This window comes from Gavia stellata, chromosome 1 (genome assembly GCF_030936135.1).
Source record: "Gavia stellata isolate bGavSte3 chromosome 1, bGavSte3.hap2, whole genome shotgun sequence".
NCBI classification, from domain to species: Eukaryota; Metazoa; Chordata; class Aves; order Gaviiformes; family Gaviidae; genus Gavia; species Gavia stellata.
Genome location: NC_082594.1, coordinates 33,991,112 through 34,014,829, shown reverse-complemented (window position 1 = coordinate 34,014,829; position 23,718 = coordinate 33,991,112). Strand labels below are relative to the sequence as shown.

General features: G+C 37.8%; 1 protein-coding gene across 1 annotated transcript in view; it reads left to right on the top strand.

Moving 5' to 3' along the window:
• AKAP11 (A-kinase anchoring protein 11) overlaps positions 1-23,279 on the top strand; it is a 35,712-nt gene extending 12,433 nt beyond the window's left edge. The window contains exons 5-11 of the mRNA XM_059818671.1: positions 179-443; positions 898-5,557; positions 8,984-9,139; positions 13,878-13,991; positions 14,768-14,814; positions 17,013-17,173; positions 23,120-23,279. Of these exons, the coding sequence (XP_059674654.1) occupies positions 179-443; positions 898-5,557; positions 8,984-9,139; positions 13,878-13,991; positions 14,768-14,814; positions 17,013-17,173; positions 23,120-23,266 (5,550 nt within the window). The 3' untranslated portion in view covers positions 23,267-23,279. The remainder of the gene's footprint in view (positions 1-178; positions 444-897; positions 5,558-8,983; positions 9,140-13,877; positions 13,992-14,767; positions 14,815-17,012; positions 17,174-23,119) is intronic.
• The last annotated feature ends 439 nt before the right edge of the window (positions 23,280-23,718 follow it).

Below are 23,718 nucleotides of genomic sequence, written 5' to 3'. Positions count from 1 at the left end.
AGTAAGTGATTTTAACTATCACTCTACAAAAATTGTTCCATTCATTTTCTTATCTTTAAAATATTTGTAAATTGTTTAGTGTTCAGAAAAATGCATTGAAGGAATTTCTTGTTACTCCTGACAGTTGAAATCATTCCAAGGTTGTTATGTTTGTTTTCTTGTTGCTGTCTTTTTCAAGAATCAACTTCCTGAAGTGTATTGTGTGATGAGACTGTCTCCTTCATTCCCAAGGATCAAAGTTGATTATATATTTACCTTGCTGAGCAAGTATACCACAGGCATAAGATACGCAGTGGAAATAAACTCATCACAAAAACATCAAACGGAGACATCCCATGGAGAAGATGATGACACTAATCAGTCAGTTTCTTCAATTGAGGATGATTTTGTCACAGCTTTCGAACACTTAGATGAAGATGAGCCTTCAAAGATACAAAGTGCTGGTAGGTTCTTGCATCCTGTTGACTTGTAGAAATTGTTATTTGAAATTTAGGCTGTTAGGATTTAATGAGAAAGTAAATGTAAATAAATAGTAATTTTTTTACATCAATCATGTTTTGTAAAGTGGTATTATGCGATTGAAAACTTAGGTTTTTTTCTGTTCTTTTCACAACAGTTTATCAACTCATAAACCAAAGATTCTAAACTAGTGTCAGATGCAGATCAAATAGAAAGTTGTTCTACTTTGTGTGCTAAAAAAAATACATGAATTTGCCAGTGATTAGATTAGTATAATAACATTTGAAAAAATGAAAGATTGCTTTAATCATGAAAGATTATCTAGCATTTTGCAACAATAACAAGCCCAGCAACTGCCATCAAAAACTGTCCCCAGTTTTCTGTAGTTCCATGAAAATTCTTGGTTTTGAAGTAATCTTTTTTTTTTCCCCCCCCCAGGTGCATGCAGCTTTACTGCTCGAAACCATCGAGATGCTGCTTCACAGACCATCCCTGCTCGATGTTTAGAAGCTGTTGACTCAAAGATTGTTGTGCGTTCTGCATGTCCAAAGTCATCTGCCAGATCTTCTACTTTGATTGATATTTTGGGACTTAAGGAACTGTCCTCAGTAAAAAATTCGGTTACAACCTCAATTTCTGATCCTTGGATACAAAGGAGTTTCTATAAGCCATATAATCCTTCTGATCAAGGTGTTAATTTTTTATGTAAAACGTTGTTTTCCTCCTCTCCAGCTGAATCCTCTGAGTCAGATTGCTCCAGCCCAAGCCCCATCATCTTCTTAGATGAAGAAGGGTATCAAAAAAGCTTGAAGGCGAAACTTCAGCTGCCAAAAATTCCAGTAGTGAAAGATGGTATAGAGGATTCGGACTCAGAAGTAAGTGAATTTTTTGATAGTTTTGATCAGTTCGATGAGCTGGAGCAAGCCTTGGAAAACTCTTGTAAAGTTATTAGGGATCCCATCCTAGGGAATCCCTCCCAGAAAAGGAGGACTGCACATGAACAATTGTCTTCTGTAAGCATTACAATGAATCCTCAGAAATTCAAGTTTGATCGTCCCACTCTCCCAGCCAATGTAAAGAAACCAACTCCTCGTAAACCAGAATCACCATATAGCAGCATCTTTGACGTCCCGGATTCCCCTCGCCCAGTTAAAACATCAGGGGAAGAGAATGGAGGCTTGTTCAGCCCTATTAGATCATCGGCTTTCAGTCCACTAGGGAGCTGTGGTTCTTCTGAATGTTTATGTCGACTTAATGTTGGTGGCGATGGGACAGGTCAAAATCATCATGATGCAGTTTATAATAGTTATTCAGCATACGCTGATAGTGTTTCATTTGAAATACTGGGTTCTGTTTTTCATTCTGAGTCCTCATCAGAACAAGTATGTGCAGGAAATGATTCAAAACACAGAGGGGTTGCTTTGAAAGAGAAAAAAGGTCAAGCTGCAGATCTCAAAATGAAGACTGGTAAGGAGCCAGATAAACAAGCAAAATCTAAACATAAGTCATTAATGATTAGAGATAGCATTCAAAAATTTGCAACTGAATTAGTTGAAAAAAGTTTTGGCAGTGCATTTAAAGACCTGCAAAAAGGTGTTTCTTCGTGCACCAATGCACTTTGTCATTTGGCTGCTAGGTTGACTTCTTCGGTATTTCAAATGGCTTTTTATGAGATTGGAAGACGTAGAGCAATCTCCCTGAAGGAGCGTGCCATTAATGGGATAGCAAACTTTTTGGTGAGTGAAGCTATAACTGGTGCTTTGAAAGAACTGCGGCACGTAAAGAAACAAATATTTACCAACACCGTTGCACGGTTTGCGGCAGACCTTGCTGAAGAACTTGTGTTTGAAGGAATCATGGAAGTATGCCAGTTTTCGTATCCATCGACACCTATAGCTGCACAGCCTTCAACATTTGATTATGAAGACAAAGTGGTAAGATCGTATGCCAGAGACTTGTCTGAATCTGTCATTCAGGAGGCTTTTATTGAACTATCTCAGGTTGATGTGACCTTTACAACACAAGCAGCCATTAGTGTTTCCATGGACAACATTAAATATGTGAGTGCAGAAAGTATGTTAGAGTCAACACGGACTTCCACAGTTTTTCCTAATTTTAATGATAGGGTAGGACTGAAGCCAATCCAAGATTCCAAGAAGGAATATACAGTACAGCAAGCTCTGTTTTGCACCTCTGGTGTTGTAAGTTCAATACCTGTGCCCGTAGCTGGAAGAGCTCTTTGTCAACATCAGGTTTCCTCTGATGCTTATAAAGCAAAAGTATCCACTGTTCTGAATTCTGATGATAATATGAAAATACACAAAGACTCCACTCATCCATTTGTCACAAGCAGAAAGAGAGAAGAGGAAGTCGCTTCTTTCAGAAATATATACCTAACTTCAGATCACAGTCAAAGTACTGAAAATATGCCATCACTTTTACAGAACCAAAACAATACCAAACAAGCAAATAACAGATCTGGAATGAACAATAATTCAGAATTAACAAGTAGGCCAAAAGGCATTAATACTTTTTCTGGAACTATGGTAGATATGATAGTAAATGAAGCTTATGAAGCCATAACCTCATCTAGAGTAACAAAAGCAGTAGAAGAGTATACAGATTTTTTAACAAGGAAAGTAATAGATAAAAAACCTTATGTGCAATGTATTGGTGAAGATTTTCCCAAGAATATGTTTGCAGATCACTTGGCCAAGTATGTCATAAAACAATCTGTGGATGAAAGTAAAACTGTGTTATGCAACACTAGTGAGAATTTAGCATGTAATGTGAGCTCACAGACTTACGCAGATATCACTAGAAAAGAACAATGTGTGATAAAGAAGCAAGAGGCTGAAAAACAAAGTAATGTTTCTATAGTTGTGGAACAACAACAGATGCCTGTGAATAATCCATGTAAATTTCTTCTTACTCCAACTCATTCTGTTCAGTGTTTTTCAGAATCCAAAGATTGTTGGCAGGAACAAAAAGGACACAGATTTTCTTCAAAATCACCACCGCCTTGTCCCCCTGTGACTTTTGCTAGGCGTGTTCTAGAGGACTTTACTGATACAGAAAGCTGCTCAATAACGTACTTAAACAAGCCCTCAAAAAACCATGATACTCAGAAACCATCATCAGGACCTTTGACTTACAGGCAGGCTGATTGTTTTCTGCATGCAAATAGCTTTTCTTCAGTGATGTTTGGCAGTGAAGATGCTTTGCAGATGGAAGATAAATCAAGTCTCAAAGATGGAAATACCTGTGTAATGCCTGATACACCCCCACCAACTCCTTTAGTACCATGTCCAGGTAGTTCTGAAAGAAACCTAAGAAAACTATCTAAGAAACTCAAGGGAGAATTAGCAAAGGAATTTGCACCTGCAACACCACCTTCTACACCGTACAATCCATCTGTTACTGGTTTGTCTGAAACTGAACATGACTCTTTGGAAAATGAATTTATGTTGAAGCTCATGCGGTCGCTTTCTGAAGAAGTGGAGAGTAGTGAAGATGAAGATCATTCTGAAATGCCTGTTGAGAAAGAGGAGCGTTCAGAAAAAACAATTCAGTATGCAGATTGCTTAGCTAGCCATATAATTTCAATAGCGACTGAAATGGCTGCTTCCCATTTAGATGGTAAAACAAATGAAAAAGAAGCTGATAGACAGGTTCAGTTAGGTATGCAAAACAAAAGATGTGGATATACTACATTTATAAATATCCCAGAAGAGACGTGCAATTCTTTATGGAATTACGCAGGTGATATGGCAGGAAAAATCATCAATGAGGCCAAGAAAATAGTGAAATCAAGGCATTGTAAACTGTTGAGGTTGAAGCGGGTTAACTGTCAGGTGGATTGCCTTTATCTGAGAAAAGGTAATAAAGATTACAATTCAAAAGAACAGTGCGGTCCAGTGCAGGACCAGTGGCTGGGGGAGAGAGATTCATCTGTACTTCTTTTACCACAAGGTTCAGGCATGACAGGTTTGACTTGCAAATACCCAAGCTGTGAAAGTGTGACTGACGAATATGCAGATCATATTATTCGAGTTTTGAAAAGAGAAGGTGGTAATGCTGAACTATTAATGGATCAGTATGCTAGCAGACTTGCTTACAGGTCTATCAAATCAGGCTTACAGCAAGCTGCTAGAAAAACCAAATTGAGATACAACAGAAAGACATTTCCTGGGCAAAATGCACAGGTAAATGGTAAGTTGGAGCTGATCAAAGCAGTGAATAAAGATGCAGTACAGCAAGTGAAAAGCAGCAGTCATCGCTGTGAAGACCAAGCATATGAAAGGAGTATTGGGACACACAGAACAGAATGTGCAGAGTTGTTACATTTTTCAGAATCCCTCGCTCGCAGTATCACTTGTGATGTCAGGAAGAAATTGCAAATGTCGGGAGCATGTTTGCCAAAGTCTCTGACAGATTCCTGTCTATATAAAAAGACTGAATTTGATGAAGTCACAGGGGATCTTATTAAAACAAGATTTTCTAGGACTTTTCTTCCTTTCTCCCCAGATCATAAACTGTATCATAGTACAGGCAGTTTAAATGAAAATGGCTACAGTGAAGGCATAATTCAAGCTATAGAACAATATGCTAGGAAAGTAGCAGATGATACTCTAGAAATGAGTTTAGAGTCGGCTGTTCTCCATGTGGCTGAAAACAGAAAAAGTGGGGATAGGCTCTCATATACTGAGAAGCTGTCTCCTTTTTCTGGAACTGTGTGTAGATGTTGCAGTATGAAGGAACATCGGTACTGTACAGAAAGTACATCTCATCATCTACCCGCCCAAGAATCCTCCATTTCAGTGAGGCATTTTCTTCATTCTGGATTAGGTGGTGCCTGTCAAAAATCAAGAGCATTTCAGCTTGATATTCCTAAAATTCACGTTGATGTAGAACAGAAGACAGTGTTTTCTGACAAGGGGGCTACTGCAGCAGTGGAGAAAGCAGAAGGAGAGCTGAGTTACACAAGTCTGACAGCTGACAGTGGTATTGTACAAGATGGAGTCAGTTTTGCTGAAAGCCTAACTACTGAAATAATGACATCAGCTATGACTAATATTGGTCAGGCAGTTAACATAAGGTAATAGTAATTTTCTCTTATTTGTTGCATTGTGTACCAGAAAAAGAAGGATTGTTAATAAAAATATGTGCTTAGAAGGAATTTTATTTTTTTTTTTAGAAATACACACTTCACATTCTGCATGTTTTCTTTTTATTCTTCTGGTGATATTTAAATGATTCAGAACTAGAAAAAAAAAGACTTTTTTCCATCTGTCTGAGCTTGAAACCAAGGTTTCTACGTATATCAGCATGCATATGTTTGGGTAGGTGACTAATAAGTGGAACTTATTATTTCAACTTGAAATGCTGTTATTTTTACCGACAGTAGTAGACCCCATGCAACGCTACAGGCGCTACAGGCTTGGGGACGAGTGGCTGGAAAGCTGCCTGGCAGAAAAGGACCTGGGGGTGTTGATTGACAGCCGGCTGAAGATGAGCCAGCAGTGTGCCCAGGTGGCCAAGAAGGCCAACAGCATCCTGGCCTGTATCAGAAATAGTGTGGCCAGCAGGACTAGGGAGGTGATTGTGCCCCTGTACTTGGTGCTGGTGAGGCCGCACCTCAAATCCTGTGTTCAGTTTTGGGCCCCTCACTACAAGAAGGACATTGAGGTGCTGGAGCGTGTCCAGAGAAGGGTGACTAAGCTGGTGAGGGGTCTGGAGCACAAGTCTTATGAGGAGCGGCTGAGGGAGCTGGGGTTGTTCAGTCTGGAGAAGAGGAGGCTGAGGGGAGACCTTATCGCTCTCTACAATTACCTGAAAGGGGGTTGCAGAGAGGTGGGTGTTGGTCTCTTCTCCCAAGTGACAGGACTAGAGGAAATGGCCTCAAGTTGTGCCAGGGGAGGTTCAGGCTGGATATTAGGAAAAATTTCTTCACTGAGAGAGTGGTGAGACACTGGAACAGGCTGCCCAGGGAAGTGGTGGAGTCACCCTCACTGGAGGTGTTCAAGGAACATGTGGACGTGACATTGTGGGACATGGTTTCATGGGCATGGTGGTGTTAGTTGATGGTTGGACTTGATGATCTTACAGGTCTTTTCCAACCTTAGTGATTCTGTGATAATGCTTATAAATACTTAAGGGGCAGGTGCCAGGAGGATGGGGCCAGTCTTTTTTCAGTGGTGCCCAGTGACATGACAAGAGGTAATGGGCACAAACTGGGTCATAGAAGTTCTATCTAAGCATGAGGAGGAACTTCTTTACTTTGAGGGTGGCAGAGCACTGGAACAGGCTGCCCAGAGAGGTTGTGGAGTCTCCTTCTCTGGAGATACTCAAAACTCCCTGGACGCATTCCTGTGCAATCTGCTTGAGGTGAACCTGCTCTGGCGGCGGGTTTGGACTAGATGATCTCCAGAGGTCCCTTCCAACCCCTATTATTCTGTGATTCTGTGATTATGGGTTTTGTTGATCTGTGAGCCATGGCAGAGTCCAGGTTTGTTCCCTACCTGTATTTCCTCTTCTGTGCTAAAAAAATAAAAGTAATTTGTTTTTGCTTTTGTCAGTAGGACCAACATCTGGAACTGGCCAAACTAGCCATTGCTTTATAGTATGAAGGCTTTATTTTGGTTATGGCTGTGTTGTGATAGTGTCCTTATTATTGGAAAAAACTCCACAATCCCTTACTTTAAGAAAAAACAAGTTGCTAAAACACACTTTAACTTATAAAATAGTAATACAGTAGTCAGGGAACTGACTTTCAAATTCTTATGTATTTAGCAAAGGGTAATATAGTTTCCTTTCATAGGCCTATAAACAGGACATACATGCCACAGTAACTTTGCAGCAAACAGCAACTGTTTCTTAAAACAGACTGTGCTGTGATCAGAGTGACTTGAAATCTCCTCTTGTTCAGGTCCAAGAGCCATCTTCACCATGTTGTGTTTTCCAATTTATAGTAATATTTATTTTCCTACTTTTTTGTGTGGGAATTCCTCACAGTATCTACAGGTTTCTTCTCCTGGTTTCTAGAGGGGCATCATGATGAATAATAAAATTGATTTTTATATGTTCAGTAGCTAAAGGCCACAGTGGGACTGAACTAAATTTTTCAAGGCTTGATATGAAACACATACAATACTAGCAGCATAAAAGTGCTCATGAGATGTATATTGTGGCTCTCTGCACAACAGGGTTGAATCCTTACTCAGTGTGCAACAAAAAAAATAGTAATGTGGTGATGTTTTTCAATATCTACAGTATCAAAGATGATACACTGTTTCTAAATCACTTCTTAAAAACATTTAAAAATTCTAGTTAGAATATGACAGCAATAAAATGCAGAGTTCAAAGAGGTACTGTTTATTATTATATCTGACAAGGAGGTGATACTAGGGTTTTACTATGACAAAATTTATAAATGTGTCTTACATTGTCATCTAATGTATGGTATATAATGCATATGTTTCTTGAGAAGCTGCCTTGTGTGGTGAAAAGAACTGCTGCTAGTGCTAGTATAACTAAATAAAAATGGGGAAGAATAACCTTTTTATTACCCATCCAATTCAAGCTACATATTTGTCTGCACAAATAGGTGCTGACTGGAGCAAAGTGTTGCCAGTGATGTGGTTAAGGTTGACTTTTTAAATAGTGAATGTTGCTGCGGCTGCTTGCTGTGTGGTAGTAGGATGATCATTTTTCTTGAACTTTCTACCACTTCATCTCTATATAGATAATCACAGTTTGCCCCTGAAACTAGTTCATAACTGCATGTTCTCATGTTGTAACTTTTTTTATAAGGAGTTCAGACTTCTTCAAAATTAACAAACTTCAAATCTTTTGAAGTGTCTTCTAAAGACTACCTTTTATTGATCGTACCTGCTTGATTGTTTTTTGCATAAAAAAATTAAATTTATTTCCTGAGGGAAAAATTCTGTGCAAGTCATGTGTTGCTACACTTTCCTGAAGCAGGAAGACAAATCTTTTATTTACAGAAAGACCTTTTTAAAAAATGGAATCCTAACATTTTAAACACCAGCGTGTACTTAAGCACTTTGCCTACAATAGCAGACCACCTAGCTGGTTGTACCAAAAGTAGGCAGGGGACAATAGCCAAACTGTCCTATGGTGAACAAGTTAAAAAAATGGTAAGTCTTCTGCTTGAAGAGTGTACCTTGATATATGGTCTGTAAGGCTACAGTGCCTTCTATGCTTTATAGCAAATAATCTTCCAAATGAGAGAATTATTTGTGCCACTCCCTTTGTCTTTTAGTGAAAGAATTCCAAATAGCAATCCCTATTGACCTAAGCCTGTTGAAATTTCAAATTTATTTGGTTACTCCATTTCTTGTGCTGACAGTAGGGTACAAATTAATGGATTTCCCCCCCCCCCTTTTTTTTTTTTTTTCTTCTTGGAATTCAGTGTCTTTGAAATGGTGTTAAATTGCTGTAAATGAGCTAACACAGATCGGCATAAAATGCAGTGATGTATTTGTCTTAAATTTTTGTTTAGCTCTGTTGGAAGAGAAGGATTTCACTCTGTTGAATCTATTGTTAGCCAGCAGATGAGTCTTAGTATTGGTGATGATAGCACTGGGAGTTGGTCCAATCTAAGTTTTGAAGATGAACATCCTGATGAGAGCAGCAGTTTTCTTCACCTCAGTGACAGGTAACTATAAACATGTTAGTATTGTTAAACAGTTATCTTAATGTCAAATAACTTGGCATTAAGTGGTTTTCTCCTGGGGTTTGAGGGACAAGAGATTATTTTGTCTTCAACACACAATGACTTTTTTATTAAAAATGGCTCTAATACTATGTTTCTGTTTTCTTACAAAATGTTGTTGTCCATGAATATTCATAATATACACTCTGTAAAATATGTGGAGTATGCATTGTCATTCATGTCAGGGAGTCACATCAAGTAAAACTGTACATATATAATTTAAGTATTTAAGTATATATATAATAATTTCAGTATGATTTAAGTATTAGCAAAAGATGCAGGTGTTTTTTAAAACAATCGCCATGTATAAAATACAACTAGAAAATATGAGTTGTGCTCTGAAATATTAAAATTTAATCCTTGAGAATGTGTTTTATGTAAATTCATCTATTCTTGAAAAGAAGTAATAGGAACTTAATTTGCAAGAGGAACTTTAACAGCTATTTTGGTCTTTTTGGGACTTGAATTTATAAGCTGTTTTAACTGATGTTAAGGCCGTATTTTTATGTACTACTAACAACAAGCTTCCAGGTGTGTAATAGTGGAACTTATCTGTTCAGGGTAGTAACTTTTTCCACAGAGCTTCTCACTACACTTCCCCTGGCTGATTGATAACTAACAAAGATTAGAATGGGAATTTTAAAAATCTGCAATGTCTCTGCCTGTTGCCAGGGAATATTATTTTGAGAGTTGTGACCTGAGCTTCTATATAAGGAATATATGAGGAATGAGTAAACTTAGTTTTTTATGATTGATATAGCACTTACGTTACTGTAGAAAGTTCAGCGTTTCTGTTGAAGAATAGTGGAAACGGGGGACAGGTTTCTTCTTTTTAGTTAGAACTTCCAGCATCACTGAGATTAAAGAAAATACAGGATAGATGCTTCCTTATGTAATGTACAAATAGGTTATTTGGTACTAAAGTGAAACTGCTCACTTAAATGTCTGGTTTTCATGTTTTACTTGTCATGTTTTGCTTAACTAAATATTTTAGTCAAACCACTACTATAATTTATCACTCATAACAACTGAATAATTTTGTAAGAGAATACATTGCCTTAAAGTTATTTTAATAAAACATCATCTGTTGAATGAGTGAAAATGAGTTAGACTTACATGATGAAATTCAGTGTATAAGGAAGAATATTCAGCATGTTGGCAGTTACAAATAGTGAATAAAATATAGGTTAGTTGATACTGGAAAAAAATATAAAAAAATGTCTCCACCTGTAGTGTCCATGATGTATTTGTTGTTTGTTTTCATTTAAATCTGCTTTGGGGATGAAAAAGTAATTTCTATAACGTGCAAGAAAATCTGTGGTTCATTAGAGGAGGAATGACCTAAATAAGCATTAAACTTAGAGAAGGGGAGGCATAAGTTGAATAGCAAGGTGTTGGCAGAAGGAACTGACATGTGCAAATTGATCAGCTAGTTTTACAAAACTAACTGTGGATTGGCAACAGCACATGGGTTCGTTTGTGTTGCTGAGGTTTAGCAGGTGGAAGTGACAGGATCTGGGGTTATTGCCCTGAGCAAAAAGATAAGGGGAGGGGGAGACCTTCTGTAACAAAACAAGATTCAGTAGTAACACCGTTTGTGGAACAGTGTTAGCATCTTCTAAGGAAATAAAAAAATTGCATCGCAGTGATGAAGTTGTATTGCTTTTATCTCCTCTTTTTAACATAAACTGTTTTATTAAACAGGAAAATGCCATTCAGTCATAGAGGGGGCATTCATTATGCAGTTGCAACAGCTGAAAGTTTGTTTTTTTGTTTTGGCTTTTTTTTTTCTGGTCTTTTTTTTTCTTATGTTCAGGGCCATCTGTTTAAAAAATGTGCTGATTGTATGGTAACCATATCAATTTGAAACATTTAACTATACTATCAGGTAGCATTGCTCCCCTGGTAGCTATTTCTTAATGTAAGTGGCTTCCTTGTGTCTAAGAAGCTGTCAGCAGTCTTGCTTGTACCATCTTTGAGGTACTAGGTATGATTAGACCAATTTGTTTGTAGTGCTGGTACAATATAATTAAGTGACATAGTGAACATTAAGCAAGTTTTACTGGATGGAGGAGGACCTCTCCCTTCCAACCAGTATTTTCTAGGCTGTTTACAGTATACGACAGATACTGGTACTTGAGACTCCTTTAGCTGACGTTTTGGAAATTATCTTTATTATTATAAACCCAGAGATTCCATTAATGGTAGTTGAAATTTGGAACGCAGGATCACAATCCCTAGAAAACAACACAGCAGTACAAGTTACAGTGGTCCAGTTCAATTTACCTTGCTACCTTACCTGCTTCAGGAAAAGTAGTAGTAGGTTTGTAGTATCTCTGTTGAAATGGTACATGCCCTTTGTGTCTCAGATCAGTATGAGAATTGTACTTCAGTACTTCAGAGGGTTAAACTACGTGTAAGCAAGGGAGCAAGACAACTTGGAAAGAATTATCAAAGCATGATCCCTGCAGCTCCATTTGAACATAAATAGGAATGAAAGTTCTTTAGGGGACTTCGTAAAGTTAGTTATGCAGGGGAGTGCTTGTATCATCTGCTTTGCATGCCTAACATTAGCGACTTAAGTTTAGAAATAAAATAGTCTTAAGCTTTCTCTATAGTTAATGTATAGGTAAAGGCATAAACATAGGCTTTTCCAGGGAATGAATTAGAGCATCCAGTTTAGGTTATAATTCAGAGCAGAAGCCTCTTGCCTTTGACTGTATGTACATACTACAGAATCTCAAAGCAGATGATCTGAGTTATAGTTCCCATATGTACAGTATATATATTTAAAAGTTGAAAGCTTTTCTTGTAATTCTTCTGCTGGCTCATGTTGAAAAGCTGCATGAAGCATTATAGAAGCATTATAATGCCTTTGTCTGTTTATTGCTTGTTCTGTGGTTGCAGGACTTTATTTTCAAGGCTGTTAATTTGGCATCTTACAGCAAAATAAAGATCACATTACAAAAAAGTCTCATATATTGCTATGCATTTTAATCATATGGTTAAATATATGATTATTTCAGACCAAATTTTACCTATGTAAAGTATATTAATCTCTCACCTAATGAGAATAGTAGTATGCATGAGGTCATTCTGTTAGGTTGCAAATATGTTTTCCTTTAGTCTGGGAACTGGGGCAGCTTTTACTTGCAATTATGTTATGCATCTATATGTAACCGTCAGTGAAAGAGGCTGTTTGATTGAAAAATATTGGTATGAACAGGCTATGTTAAATCTTTTCTATACATGTAATTCAAACCAAATTTAATACTGCATATATACTGTGATAGTCTCACACAGTAGCTTGAGAAATGTTCTTAAGACCAGGTTTGCATTTTCTGTGCAAATCAAGTTGGTTTACTTGGAAGCTTCTGCTCTTTAATTTTCTTTTTTTGGTTAAGGAGAGAACTGTTTGATTGTTCTTTGCACATGTAGTCTAAATAAGCAACAATGTGCTGAATGAAGCACCTGCAAATTTTTTTTCCCCCTGTTAATTTGGCATCTTACAACAAAGTAAAGGTTTAAAACAATTCATGTTGCAGGCTTGCTAACCTGCTGTTACTGTTTTGAAATCAGGATCCAAGCAGGCATACTGGAAAGCAAAGGACATTGATAGATGATGCTGTTACTGGCAGACTCTTGAAAGAGAGTAATTTTGTCTCTTGAAATGTTTTTTTTCACCATTTGTGGTTTTAAATTTTACTATTTGCCTTGAGTGGAAGGAGTGGAAAAGAAGAGCTTTAACAGTTACACAAAACTTAGTTGAAGAAAGCATCTTGCAGCAGTTGTTCTTTGGAGTTGCTTCATGACTTGTCATACCATCTATAGTAGACAAACTAGCTTTCTCAAAGGATGCTGGTTGTCTTGAAATCCTGTACTTGGAAGGCTTCCAGACGTGCTCTGGGGGAGGTATGAAGTTGGGGAACAGAGATTTAATCATATGAATAGCTTAATCTTGCACATAAGCACAGGCTTAACAAACTTTGCTAATTGTAATGCCTAAAGTATACCAGTGTAGGCAAATGCTCAATTTTTTCAGTTCTTAGCATTGGCTTGAATGTAGTTATGGAATAAATGCAGTATGTTTATGAACTGTGTGTGAAGTAATCTTTTCAGTATTGTTTTCACTGATCTATGAAACCCCCTATTTTTAAAAGATCAGCTTGTAGAACAATATTCAGAATTTTAAAAAAACAATTTTTTTCACTTATTTTAAGAATTCCTTCTCATTAGGCTGTTGGAGATTATTACTGGATATTTGGAATGAGATGGAAGGATTTTATTTGTGCAGTTGTCTTCACAATGTATAATTTTATGAACTCATAGCTAGTCCTTAAGCAAATATTATAGTAGTAATCCATATTCCTATGAGTAATCATATTGAAATTGTTGAGCTTGTATAAACAACGAGCAGTGTGCTTAGACCTGAGGACAGAATTACTGTTAGCACTGATCTGGAAAATTAATAAGTACAAGTTAATACTTTCACCTGTGTACTGAAACTTACCAGTTTTGCATTGTTGTGCACATTGCTGCTCTGAATAGCACTGACAATCATGTTTGTACCCTGTTCCAGCAAACCTGTTTAGGAAGTTTCAGTGCTCTTGCATTAAATGTCTTGACAAAACAGCTCTAAGGAAAATGAAGGTTCTAGTTTGAGCTATTGTTCTTTTTCTAGTTCAGCTGTGTTCTCTTCTTCTCCTGGCAGTAATGGTAACAGCAGTAGCTGGAGCAGTCTTGGTTTAGAAGGGGATATGTATGAGGAGAATTTATCCTTTCCAACATCAGACAGGTTGGTTGAGTTGAGAAATATAAACCAGATGGGTTCCTCATAATTAATGCATGAAATCATCATTTTGGAAAGTAAAAATACGGTGCATTTTTTTATGCTGATAATTATTCACACTTTTCTCACTTAATCACAATATGACTTTTTTCATTAATTAATCCATACTGAGTGGTTAAATTTTGCTGTGCTAAACTGATGAATGTGTTCTGCTTGCAAAATGAAAGGTCCCTTTTGTGCATGTCCTTGCTTGCAGTTTTACAAGTCTTTCGATTTGCTTTTTCATGCAAACTAGAGCTTGCTTCCGACAGGATTTCTGTTTTTTCCTTTAGCTTGTGGAAACTTTCAAAATTGCTTGGTAATTGATTTTTGTAGAACACTTATGACTTACAGCTTTGAATAACCTATAGCTGTTCATACCTGTGACATAAGATGGCTCAACCTTTTCACATATGAATTAAAACTAAACTGTCCTCCTTAATTAAAATCAATAAGTTTTCTTCTTACTTTAAAATGTCTTCATACTACAATCCTTCTTTTTAACACCCTTCTCTTGTTTCTGTCTTATCCCTTCTTTCCCTAAGAGCAAGTCTTGTGAAGTTCATGATAAATATGTTTCTAACGTGAAATGGTGTGAGAAGCAAAGCTTCTTTTCATGATCACTTCTTAATTCTTTTATGATCTTCCTGTCCTTTAACCATCATTACAGTCTTAGGATTGACTACATTTATTGTGCATATACTGGATTGTATTAATATTTTAATTTTATTTTTAAAAAACAGTGATGGAACAGAAGATAAAGATGAGGACTGCAAGGATGCTGTGGAAGGTAATGTCAATTTGAACATATACTACTGTTCTTGACCTGTGCATTCTACGTGAATTATTTTTCTTAATTCTTTGCTTCTGTAATCTGCAAAATAAGGTGACAACCCTATTATCCTGATTCATCATAATGCATGTCAGTCAAGTGTCAGAATATATTCTTTGATTAATACCCTACATACGCCTCTTGATGCACTGAAATTTACAGCCTTTGGGAAATGCTAGTCTCTGCTCACACATGTACTTAATAACATAAAGTAGTGAACTCTGATCAGCTTGTTGAAAGTGTAAATTTATATGCATAGAATCACTTATTTGCAAAATATTTGATAAGGAGCCATGGCAATGCATCTGCATGACTATGTTCGAGATACTGAAGAAATTAAAACTGGACATTAACCTTTGAAGAGGAGTAATGAGAAACAATGAAAAAAACCTTGGATTCAATACATTTGCTATAATCTCTTTACCACTTACCCACTTACAGAGAATATTCAGCCATGTTGCACATCTTCAAATAGTCTTGATGTAAGCAGGAAGATGTGTGACTAATTCTTTTTTTTCTTTTCTTTTTTTTAACTCCTGCAAACATATATGGAAATGAACCACATATCTTAATTTTTTTTTAAGTCAGATCTGACTGTAAGGTTATAAAGAAATTAAATTATTTAGTATTCTTCCTCAGAAAATAATTATAATTAAAATATTTTCTGCTCTGCAGATTTAATCTAGGTTATCAATATACCATTGCTTTCTTTTGGTCTTGACTTTAAAAAGTTCTAACATCTCAAATGTTCAAATTGCTCTATTAAAATAGTACTTGATTTTATTTCTTTACACAGTTTAGGTGTCCCCTGGAGTGCAACAGACTGCTTTATACTGTATTAAGGATTTTCTACTGAAATTTTTCTAGTTTAATTTCTTCACCATCTCACTATTGTTTTGAAAAGACTCTTTCTGTTACTTTCATTGTGGGACCATTTAATTAGTATTCTAGGTAGAAAACCTTCGTACCTGTTCTTGTACATTTGGAAGTTCTGTTCATGTCATACCTAGAAATGTCTGGCTTTTTCTAAGCTGACTGCGCCTTGTTCACCGAAGAATTTGAAACAAAGCCTTGTTATTGCAAAATGTACATCTATTTTATAAAACTAAAAAATATATCAAAATTTCCCAGTGATACATTACCCCAGTGCTTTCCGTCTACGAAGTGTCATAGGTTTCTTTATAATTGGTTCTTTCTCCTACAAAGACATTAGATTTTGGGGCTCCTAGACAAATATTCTGTTATCCACCAAAAGCATGCTTATGCTGACAGTTCTACATAGTTAATTTTCACTCTCTTTTACCTCCTGGGGGAATCTATTTTGTCTTGCTTGACTTTGCCAATTAGGAATGAATACCATATGTACCTCAATTTTCATAAGCCTGAAGAGTAGTGAGATTGAGGTAAACTGCACATGAACATATGTTTTTATTCCAAATATATTCCTTGTTTCTGGAGAGTTAAGTCCAGTAGTCTGGAAGTAGAGACTTCAAGATCAACTTGAAGAGCACTACATATATGCTTAGTTGGTTCTGAGTGTGACAAAGGATTACTGTGATAGTTGGATACAGAAATTCAGAGTGGCAACAGAAGATGACAATATTGTTTGTCTGTGTCAATGCAACTGCTCTTTCAATAATGTTTTAATTTTTGGAACTCATGCTGTAAAGGAAGTGTTGAAAAATTGGATAGGCTTCAGTAAAAACAGCACTATATTTTGGAAAAACTCAGAGGCAGTCTGATCAGTCTGCCTGTACAGGAAAGAATTCTGAAATACACACTTTTTAAAAATTTAGTAGATTAAGGCATAGCAAAAAATAGCAGTTGGAAATGGAAATGACTGATGGACAATGTGAGATCCATTGCTGTTCAGTTTATGAAAGGCTCTGTTAAATTCTTTGCAATTTGGAATATGCATTAAAGCTTAGAAGTCTTTTAATATTAATCTGTGTTTGCATACAATTATAAGTGGGATAAACAGTACTTCCTTCGATGAAAGTACTGAAACACTTCAGGGCAACGTGATTTTTTCCTTTCATATTATCTGTGTACACTAAATTGAGGTTTTCAAGATAATATAGTCTAAACAGTGAAGTACAGACACTTTTTGAAACAGTTTAAAGCTATGGATTTGATGCTTTTATTTTTAATGTTAGGTTTGGAGCAAATACGAAAGACTTTAGCAATAACGAACATTGATCTAGAACCAAATCTAGTGGATCCCCAGCTCAGAGCAGCACTGCAGTGGCTGGCAGCTTCTGAAACAGAGGTGTCTGATCTTCACTTTCATGACACTGCTACAAGGGAATTTGTCTTTGTAAGTACTTGGATTTGGTGGGTAGCGGGAAAGGGGAAGGATTTGCTTGATTTCCATTTGCTGTGATACACCAGTTGCTACTACTTTATTTGCCACTCAATAATAATGAGGTATTTGCTGTTGAGGAAAATCATTATTTAAATCCTGAGAGGTCAAAGTGGAACAGCTTGTTTAGCCTGTGCATGTACCATAACTAAAAGAGCATTAATCAAAGCTGAGTTAACCTCTTTCACAGGTTGTTTTCCTTGCTTTACCCCAAAGTGGATACGATTACAGCATTTTTGTTTAGTGAAAAATACATTTTTCAAGCATTTTTAACTTAGTATTTAATTGTCTATAAATTGAATCTTTCATGCTAATTAATTTCTAACTTAGTATTCTAACTTAGAACTAGATGTTCTGCCTCAGTATTTTTGCTAGCAAATGCGCATTTTCTTATCAGAAAGAAGTTTAGGTTTTAATTAAGTATTAAGTATGTTTTTATTCTGTAAGCAACTGCAACCAAAACTATTAAGAAAGAAGGCTCAATAAAATTGTTTCATTTTTAGGTGCCTTTATTTTGGTTTTATAGATTGAATTTAATATGTGACCAAAGAGAAAGCAGAATTTTATAATAATTAGGCTCTAAGATCCAACCAAGGATACAGAGGGAGCTGGCAAAAGTGCTCACCAAATCACTTTCCATAATCTACCAGCAGTCCTGTCTAACTGGGGAGGTCCCAGTGGACTGGAGGTTAGCAAATGTGATGCCCACCTACAAGAAGGCCTGAAAGGCAGATTTCGGGAACTTCAGGCCTGTCAGTCTGGCCTCTGTGCCAGAGAAGATTATGGAGCAGATCATCTTGAGTGCCTTCAGGCGGCACATACAGGACAACCAGGCGATCAGGCCCAGTCAGCATGGGCTTATGAAAGGCAGGTCCTGCCTGACTAACCTGATCTCCTTCTATGACAAGGTGACCTGCTTAGTGGGTGAGGGAAAGGCTGTGGATGTTGTCTGCTTAGACTTTAGTAAAGCCTTTGACACTGTTTCCCACAGCATTCTCCTGGAGAAGCTGGTGAATTGTGGCTCAGACAGGTGCACTCTTCGCTGGGTAAAAAACAGGCTGGATGGCCAAGCCCAAAGGGTTGTGGTCAATGGAGTTAAATCCATTTGGCAGCAAGTCACAAGTGGTGTTCCCCAGGGCTTGGTATTGGGGCCGGTTCTGTTTAATTTCTTTATCAATGATCTGGACAAGGGGATCAAGTGCACCCTCAGTAAGTTTGCAAATGACACCAAGTTGGGTGGGAGTGTTGATCTGCTTGAGGGTAGGAAGGCTCTGCAGAGGGATCCGGACAAGCTGGATGGATGGGCCGAGGCCAATTGTATGAGGTTCAACCAGGCCAAGTGCCGAGTCCTATGCTTGGGTCACAACCCCATGCAATGCTACAGGCTTGGGGACGAGTGGCTGGAAAGCTGCCCTGCAGAAAAGGACCTGGGGGTGTTGGTTGATGGCCGGCTGAATATGAGCCGGCAGGGTGCCCAGGTGGCCAAGAAGGCCAACAGCATCCTGGCCTGTATCAGAATTAGTGTGGCCAGCAGGACTAGGGAAGTGATTGTCCCTTTGTACTCAGCACTGGTGAGGTCACATCTTGAACGCTGTCTTCAGTATTTCAGAAATATATTTTGTTGTACATTAGTTCTTACACTTAGAGTGGACTTCATGCTTTCATAAACTAGAAGGCAGTTTGAGAATACTTTTCTCCATTTCTGTTTTTATTTGAAACTGTTTGGTTTAATCCTTATATTAATATGTTCCTTCCCTGTTAAGGTTTATAAGTGTCTTAACATGAAGAAGAAAATACTTTGCTTTTTCTGTTCTCACATGCCTGCCCCAGCATTCTCTGAAGTTCTTTTGATATGAATGAGTTTATTGACTACAATCATTCTGACTTCATGAGTCGTTTTTGCCATCTTTTGAAGATCTATCCATCTATCATGCTTGTTGTATGTGGATTGCAGTGTTGCAAATACTCAGGCAGAATAGCGGTAGGAGCCACAGGTGTTAATAGTAATCTGCTTTGTGTGTATATGTGAGAGAGAGACCTGTATCTTACACTGCAATATATAACATGTAAGACAAAAAATAGATGGCAGGTACCTCTTTTTTAATTTTTTCCTCGGGTCTCTCATTCTTCTGCCAGATCTGACTGGCAGATTTCAAAGTTGTGATGCTACTATTTGAGCCAATGCCTGAAGACACATAGGAAAGATATTATTAGCTGGCTGTGTATCTGAACATCACTCTAGCTACCCTAGTAAGAGAAGAGCACTCTGGAAAATAGCAGTTTCTATTATGTATGCACTCTTAAAAAATTGTCATGTTTTTCTACTTGACACTTCAGTCAGGCAGTAGTCATGCAGTCCTGAAAATGTTAAAACAGTTAATTGATTCATTTAGTTTCATGGATTAATTTTTAGTTCTCCAAATGCAGTTATGTTAAAATGAATTGAAAGCCTGTTCCCCCCCTGGAGGCAGGGAAGGATTACCTGTTTTTTATTCCATCCCATTTCCCAGTTGGAATGTGTAACACTGTCTCTCTAGAGACTTGTGCCCTTGTCCATTTTGTGCTGTTTGTATCTAAACTGAACTGCCAAACCCCACCTGTTGTGTCAGTCTGATGCAGCTTCTCTCACTGTTTCTTAGAGTTCAAAGGAAAGTACAGAGCTTTCAGAGCACAGTCTCTGTCTGAATAATCTTGTATAAAAAAGATTAGGATGCATACAAGTATCACTTCACAGAATCACTAAGGTTGGAAAAGACCTGTAAGATCATCAAGTCCAACCATCAACCCAACACCACCATGCCCATTAAACCATGTCCCACAATGCCTCGTCCACACCTTCCTTGAACGCCTCCAGTGATGGTGACACCACCACTTCCCTGGGCAGCCTGTTCCAGTGCTTCACCACTATCTCAGTAAGGAAATTTTTCTTAATATCCAGGCTAAACCTCCCTTGGCGCAACTTGAGGCTGTTTCCTCTTGTCCTGTCGCTAGTCACCTGGGAGAAGAGACCAACACCCACCTCTCTGCAACCCCCTTTTGGGTAATTGTAGAGAGCGATGAGGTCTCCCCTCAGCCTCCTCTTCTCCAGACTGAACAACCCCAGTTCCCTCAGCCGCTCCTCATAAGACTTGTGCTCCAGACCCCTCACCACCTTTGTCGCCCTTCTCTGGACACGCTCCAGCACCTCAATGTCCTTCTTGCAGTGAGGGGCCCAAAGCTGAACACAGGATTCGAGGTGCAGCCTCACTAGCACCAAGTACAGGGGCACGATCACTTCCCTGGTCCTGCTGGCCACACTATTTCTGATACAGGCCAGGATGCTGTTGGCCTTCTTGGCCACCTGGGCACACTGCTGGCTCATCTTCAGCCGGCTGTCAATCAAGACCCCCAGGTCCTTTTCTGCAGGGCAGCTTTCCAGCCACTCTTCCTTAAGCCTGTAGCGTTGCATGTGGTGGTTGTGACCAAAGTGCAGGACCTGGCACTTGATTAGTTTATGAAGTTAAAATATATTTCAAAAATTTTCAGATTATAAATTCAGAGAATGAAGACTTTCTGAAAGGATGTTTGTCATTGTATTAAGGTCCTTTTGAAAATAAACTGTTCTTTCAGGATTCTATTAATAAAAATAAGATATTTAGGAGTACAAAATAAGAAGTCCTGCAGTTAGTCCCAGCCTGATCCTGGTGATCTCTGACCCAAACTGAGGGTCTTAAGTTAGCAATAGTTGTTCTCAGTTCTGTCACTAGCAAAGCTAGACAAGGACCTCCAGAGGGCACTACAGCCCAACAGAAAACTAAACTGACCTCTATATACTGATCTCTCACCAGTTTTGATCATCTTATAGGTACTTTGGAAAGTTACCTCAGTTACATGGGGAATGAGCTTGGGCTTTAGAACACAGTGAAAACACTAATTTTCACTATAAGCAATTGGTGGGTTCTGGAAGGGAGGAAGGGCTTGTGTTAGCTAATCACAGCAGGGTAATGAGCCACTGATGTGATGTGGCTGTATACAAGACAAAAGTACTACTAGCATATATCAGGCAAGATATTACATGCTGCAGCTGGCTATGAACTCCTACTTAAGGATACATGTTACACTCGGCGAGGCAGAAGTAGGTTGAATACCTATGTATGAAGCAAAATATATTTGTTAGGAGCTAGAACAAGAAGCCAGTAAATTAGAATAGGTAGTTCTTAATTTTTTTGAGAAGCCTCACAGTGTGCATATGCAAGTGCCAGGATTAAAAAACATGTATGTTCAATTTTTAATCAGACTTTATCTAGCTGTTTTAGGATTCCTGGTGTCTGTTTTGAGTAAAATCCAGTATTTTGCTTATCTGACGGTAAGAAACAGATCTGTTGGCTAAAGAAATAGCGGGACTGAAATTTGAAGTCTAAATTAAAATAGAAAGATTAGTGAAGCCAGATGCCAAATCTCTTGTCTTACCATGGTAGTATCTTCTTCTTTGGAGAGAAATTTTACACTGGATTTGCTTAAGTAGGTCTTTGGACATTAGCCAAATTTTCCTCTGGCATAAGAAAAATGACCATTTTTTTGTAAACCAACAAAGCCATTTACATAATTTCCTGTTGTAGACTATAAAACTCTTGCTTCCTGTGCTCTATTTTAAAATTCACAAATAATTCACAGATATAACTACAGTTCAGTCCCCTTTTATGTAGAAAATATGTATTTTTTTCACTGAAAAAAGTTTCAGTGTTCAGGATACATTGTATTAAATATCAGAGGGGATCTTTTTTGCTCGTTCAAGTTAATTGTTTTCTCAAGAAGTTAATTGGTTTACACATGCTTTTAGGCCCACACTCTTCCTGTCAGTTCCATCACCTGCCTTGATGCAGTTGGAACATCACCTAGGTGAAGAAGCAGAGAGAAATTGTCCTCTCATTTTTTAAAATAGAATTTCATATTTGAATCTGATAGGTCTCATAGAAGAAATGCTATGTATTTTTGATTTTGTATCTGTGGAAGCTATTTCACTGAATACTGTTTATGACTTTTTTTTAAAAAACTTAATTTGTAGAATATCATGGTGAGGACTATAAAAGGCAAGAAAATTTTACAGTTCCAGAGAATTAGTAGGGTGTCTAAATTGTCTTTATTAAATGCAGCATTGACAGTTGTCCACAAAGCTATAGAAAATAAAGTTAGTTTGTGCGAGTGTTGTGGTTTTTTGTTTTGTTGGTGTGTGTGTGTTTGTTTTTAAACTTAATTTTTTTTTTTTTTTCACTCCTGGGCAAACTGGCAAATTCATCCTTGTCTTAGGGCAGGCTTTTGTTTATATATAGCTGAGCTTGACACATAAGCAAAGGAAGATTTTTTTGCTTGGACTCCTGGGCGAAAAAAAATATTTTCAGCTACGCTGATCTCTGCTCCCACGTGGTAGTTTAACTTAACTCTCACCTTTTCCTCTTCCCCAAGATGTCATAATTTCCCAACTCTGAAGACACTGTTTTCATTGAGGGTAGCATGTGTGCCACCCAAACCACACTATATGTTGTGAAAGGAAAATCCACATCCTTTTATTAAGACTGAGTTTTGTCTTTTTATATGTGCATTATTGGCATGGGAGGGGTGGCAAATGTCTTAATCTTGTGTTCAGAATTTCCTGTTTTCTGCAGTCTTGATGAACCACAGTCCTCATACCTGTGGCACCACATCATTTGAAAATGTTGCTCCCTCCAGAAGAAAATTTTGTCAAAACTGCCCTAAAGAAAAGCGCCTGATTCTTGCGGAAGTTTTTGTTTTTATAGATGTGGGAGTAACGATTAACTCATTACAACTGATCTCTTATGAGCTAATGTTTCAGAAATAACTTCTGTAACTGTTAATCAGGATGTGCTGGTCAAAATATTTTGTGTTCCCCTGTCTCCCCTTTAGCTTTCCAGAAGACTGCGAGAGAAAGATTGGAAAGTTGGAGATCTCTTGCAAGCAGTACTGAAATACTGTGAAATGATAGAGAAGGCATCTGATGGAGAGCAAGCTCTAAATAAGTCCTTGGTTGGTTGGCTTCTGGAAAATGTCTGAAAAATCCAAAGATGCAACACTCTTCGCTTCATTCCCCTTTTGAAAGGAGATAGGAAGAACACAAATATGTAAAGTAAAATGCACCTAATGAATGTTCCAAGTAATTGTCAGCATTTCAAAGACTTTTTGAGGTGAAAGTCAAAATAGCTGTGCTGTGCTTTGTGATACTGTGCACATGGTATGTTTATTGAGTCTGTAATCGGTGTTGTCCACCCATGCACAACTTGTATTTACTGCTGTGTTCAGACCGTGGAAATATTTATGAAAAAAAATCCCTTGTCTATGATAGTAGTTCAGAGGAGACAGTCTCAAGCATGATATTCAGGATCCCCGCTGTGCCAGGATAGCTCTTTTTCCCACTTGTATGTGTGCTATATTCACAGTGGGACTAAGAGCACAGTTTTTCTGCAAAAACCTGTTCCGGAATACTTTGCTGCAGACAATGGAAAAAA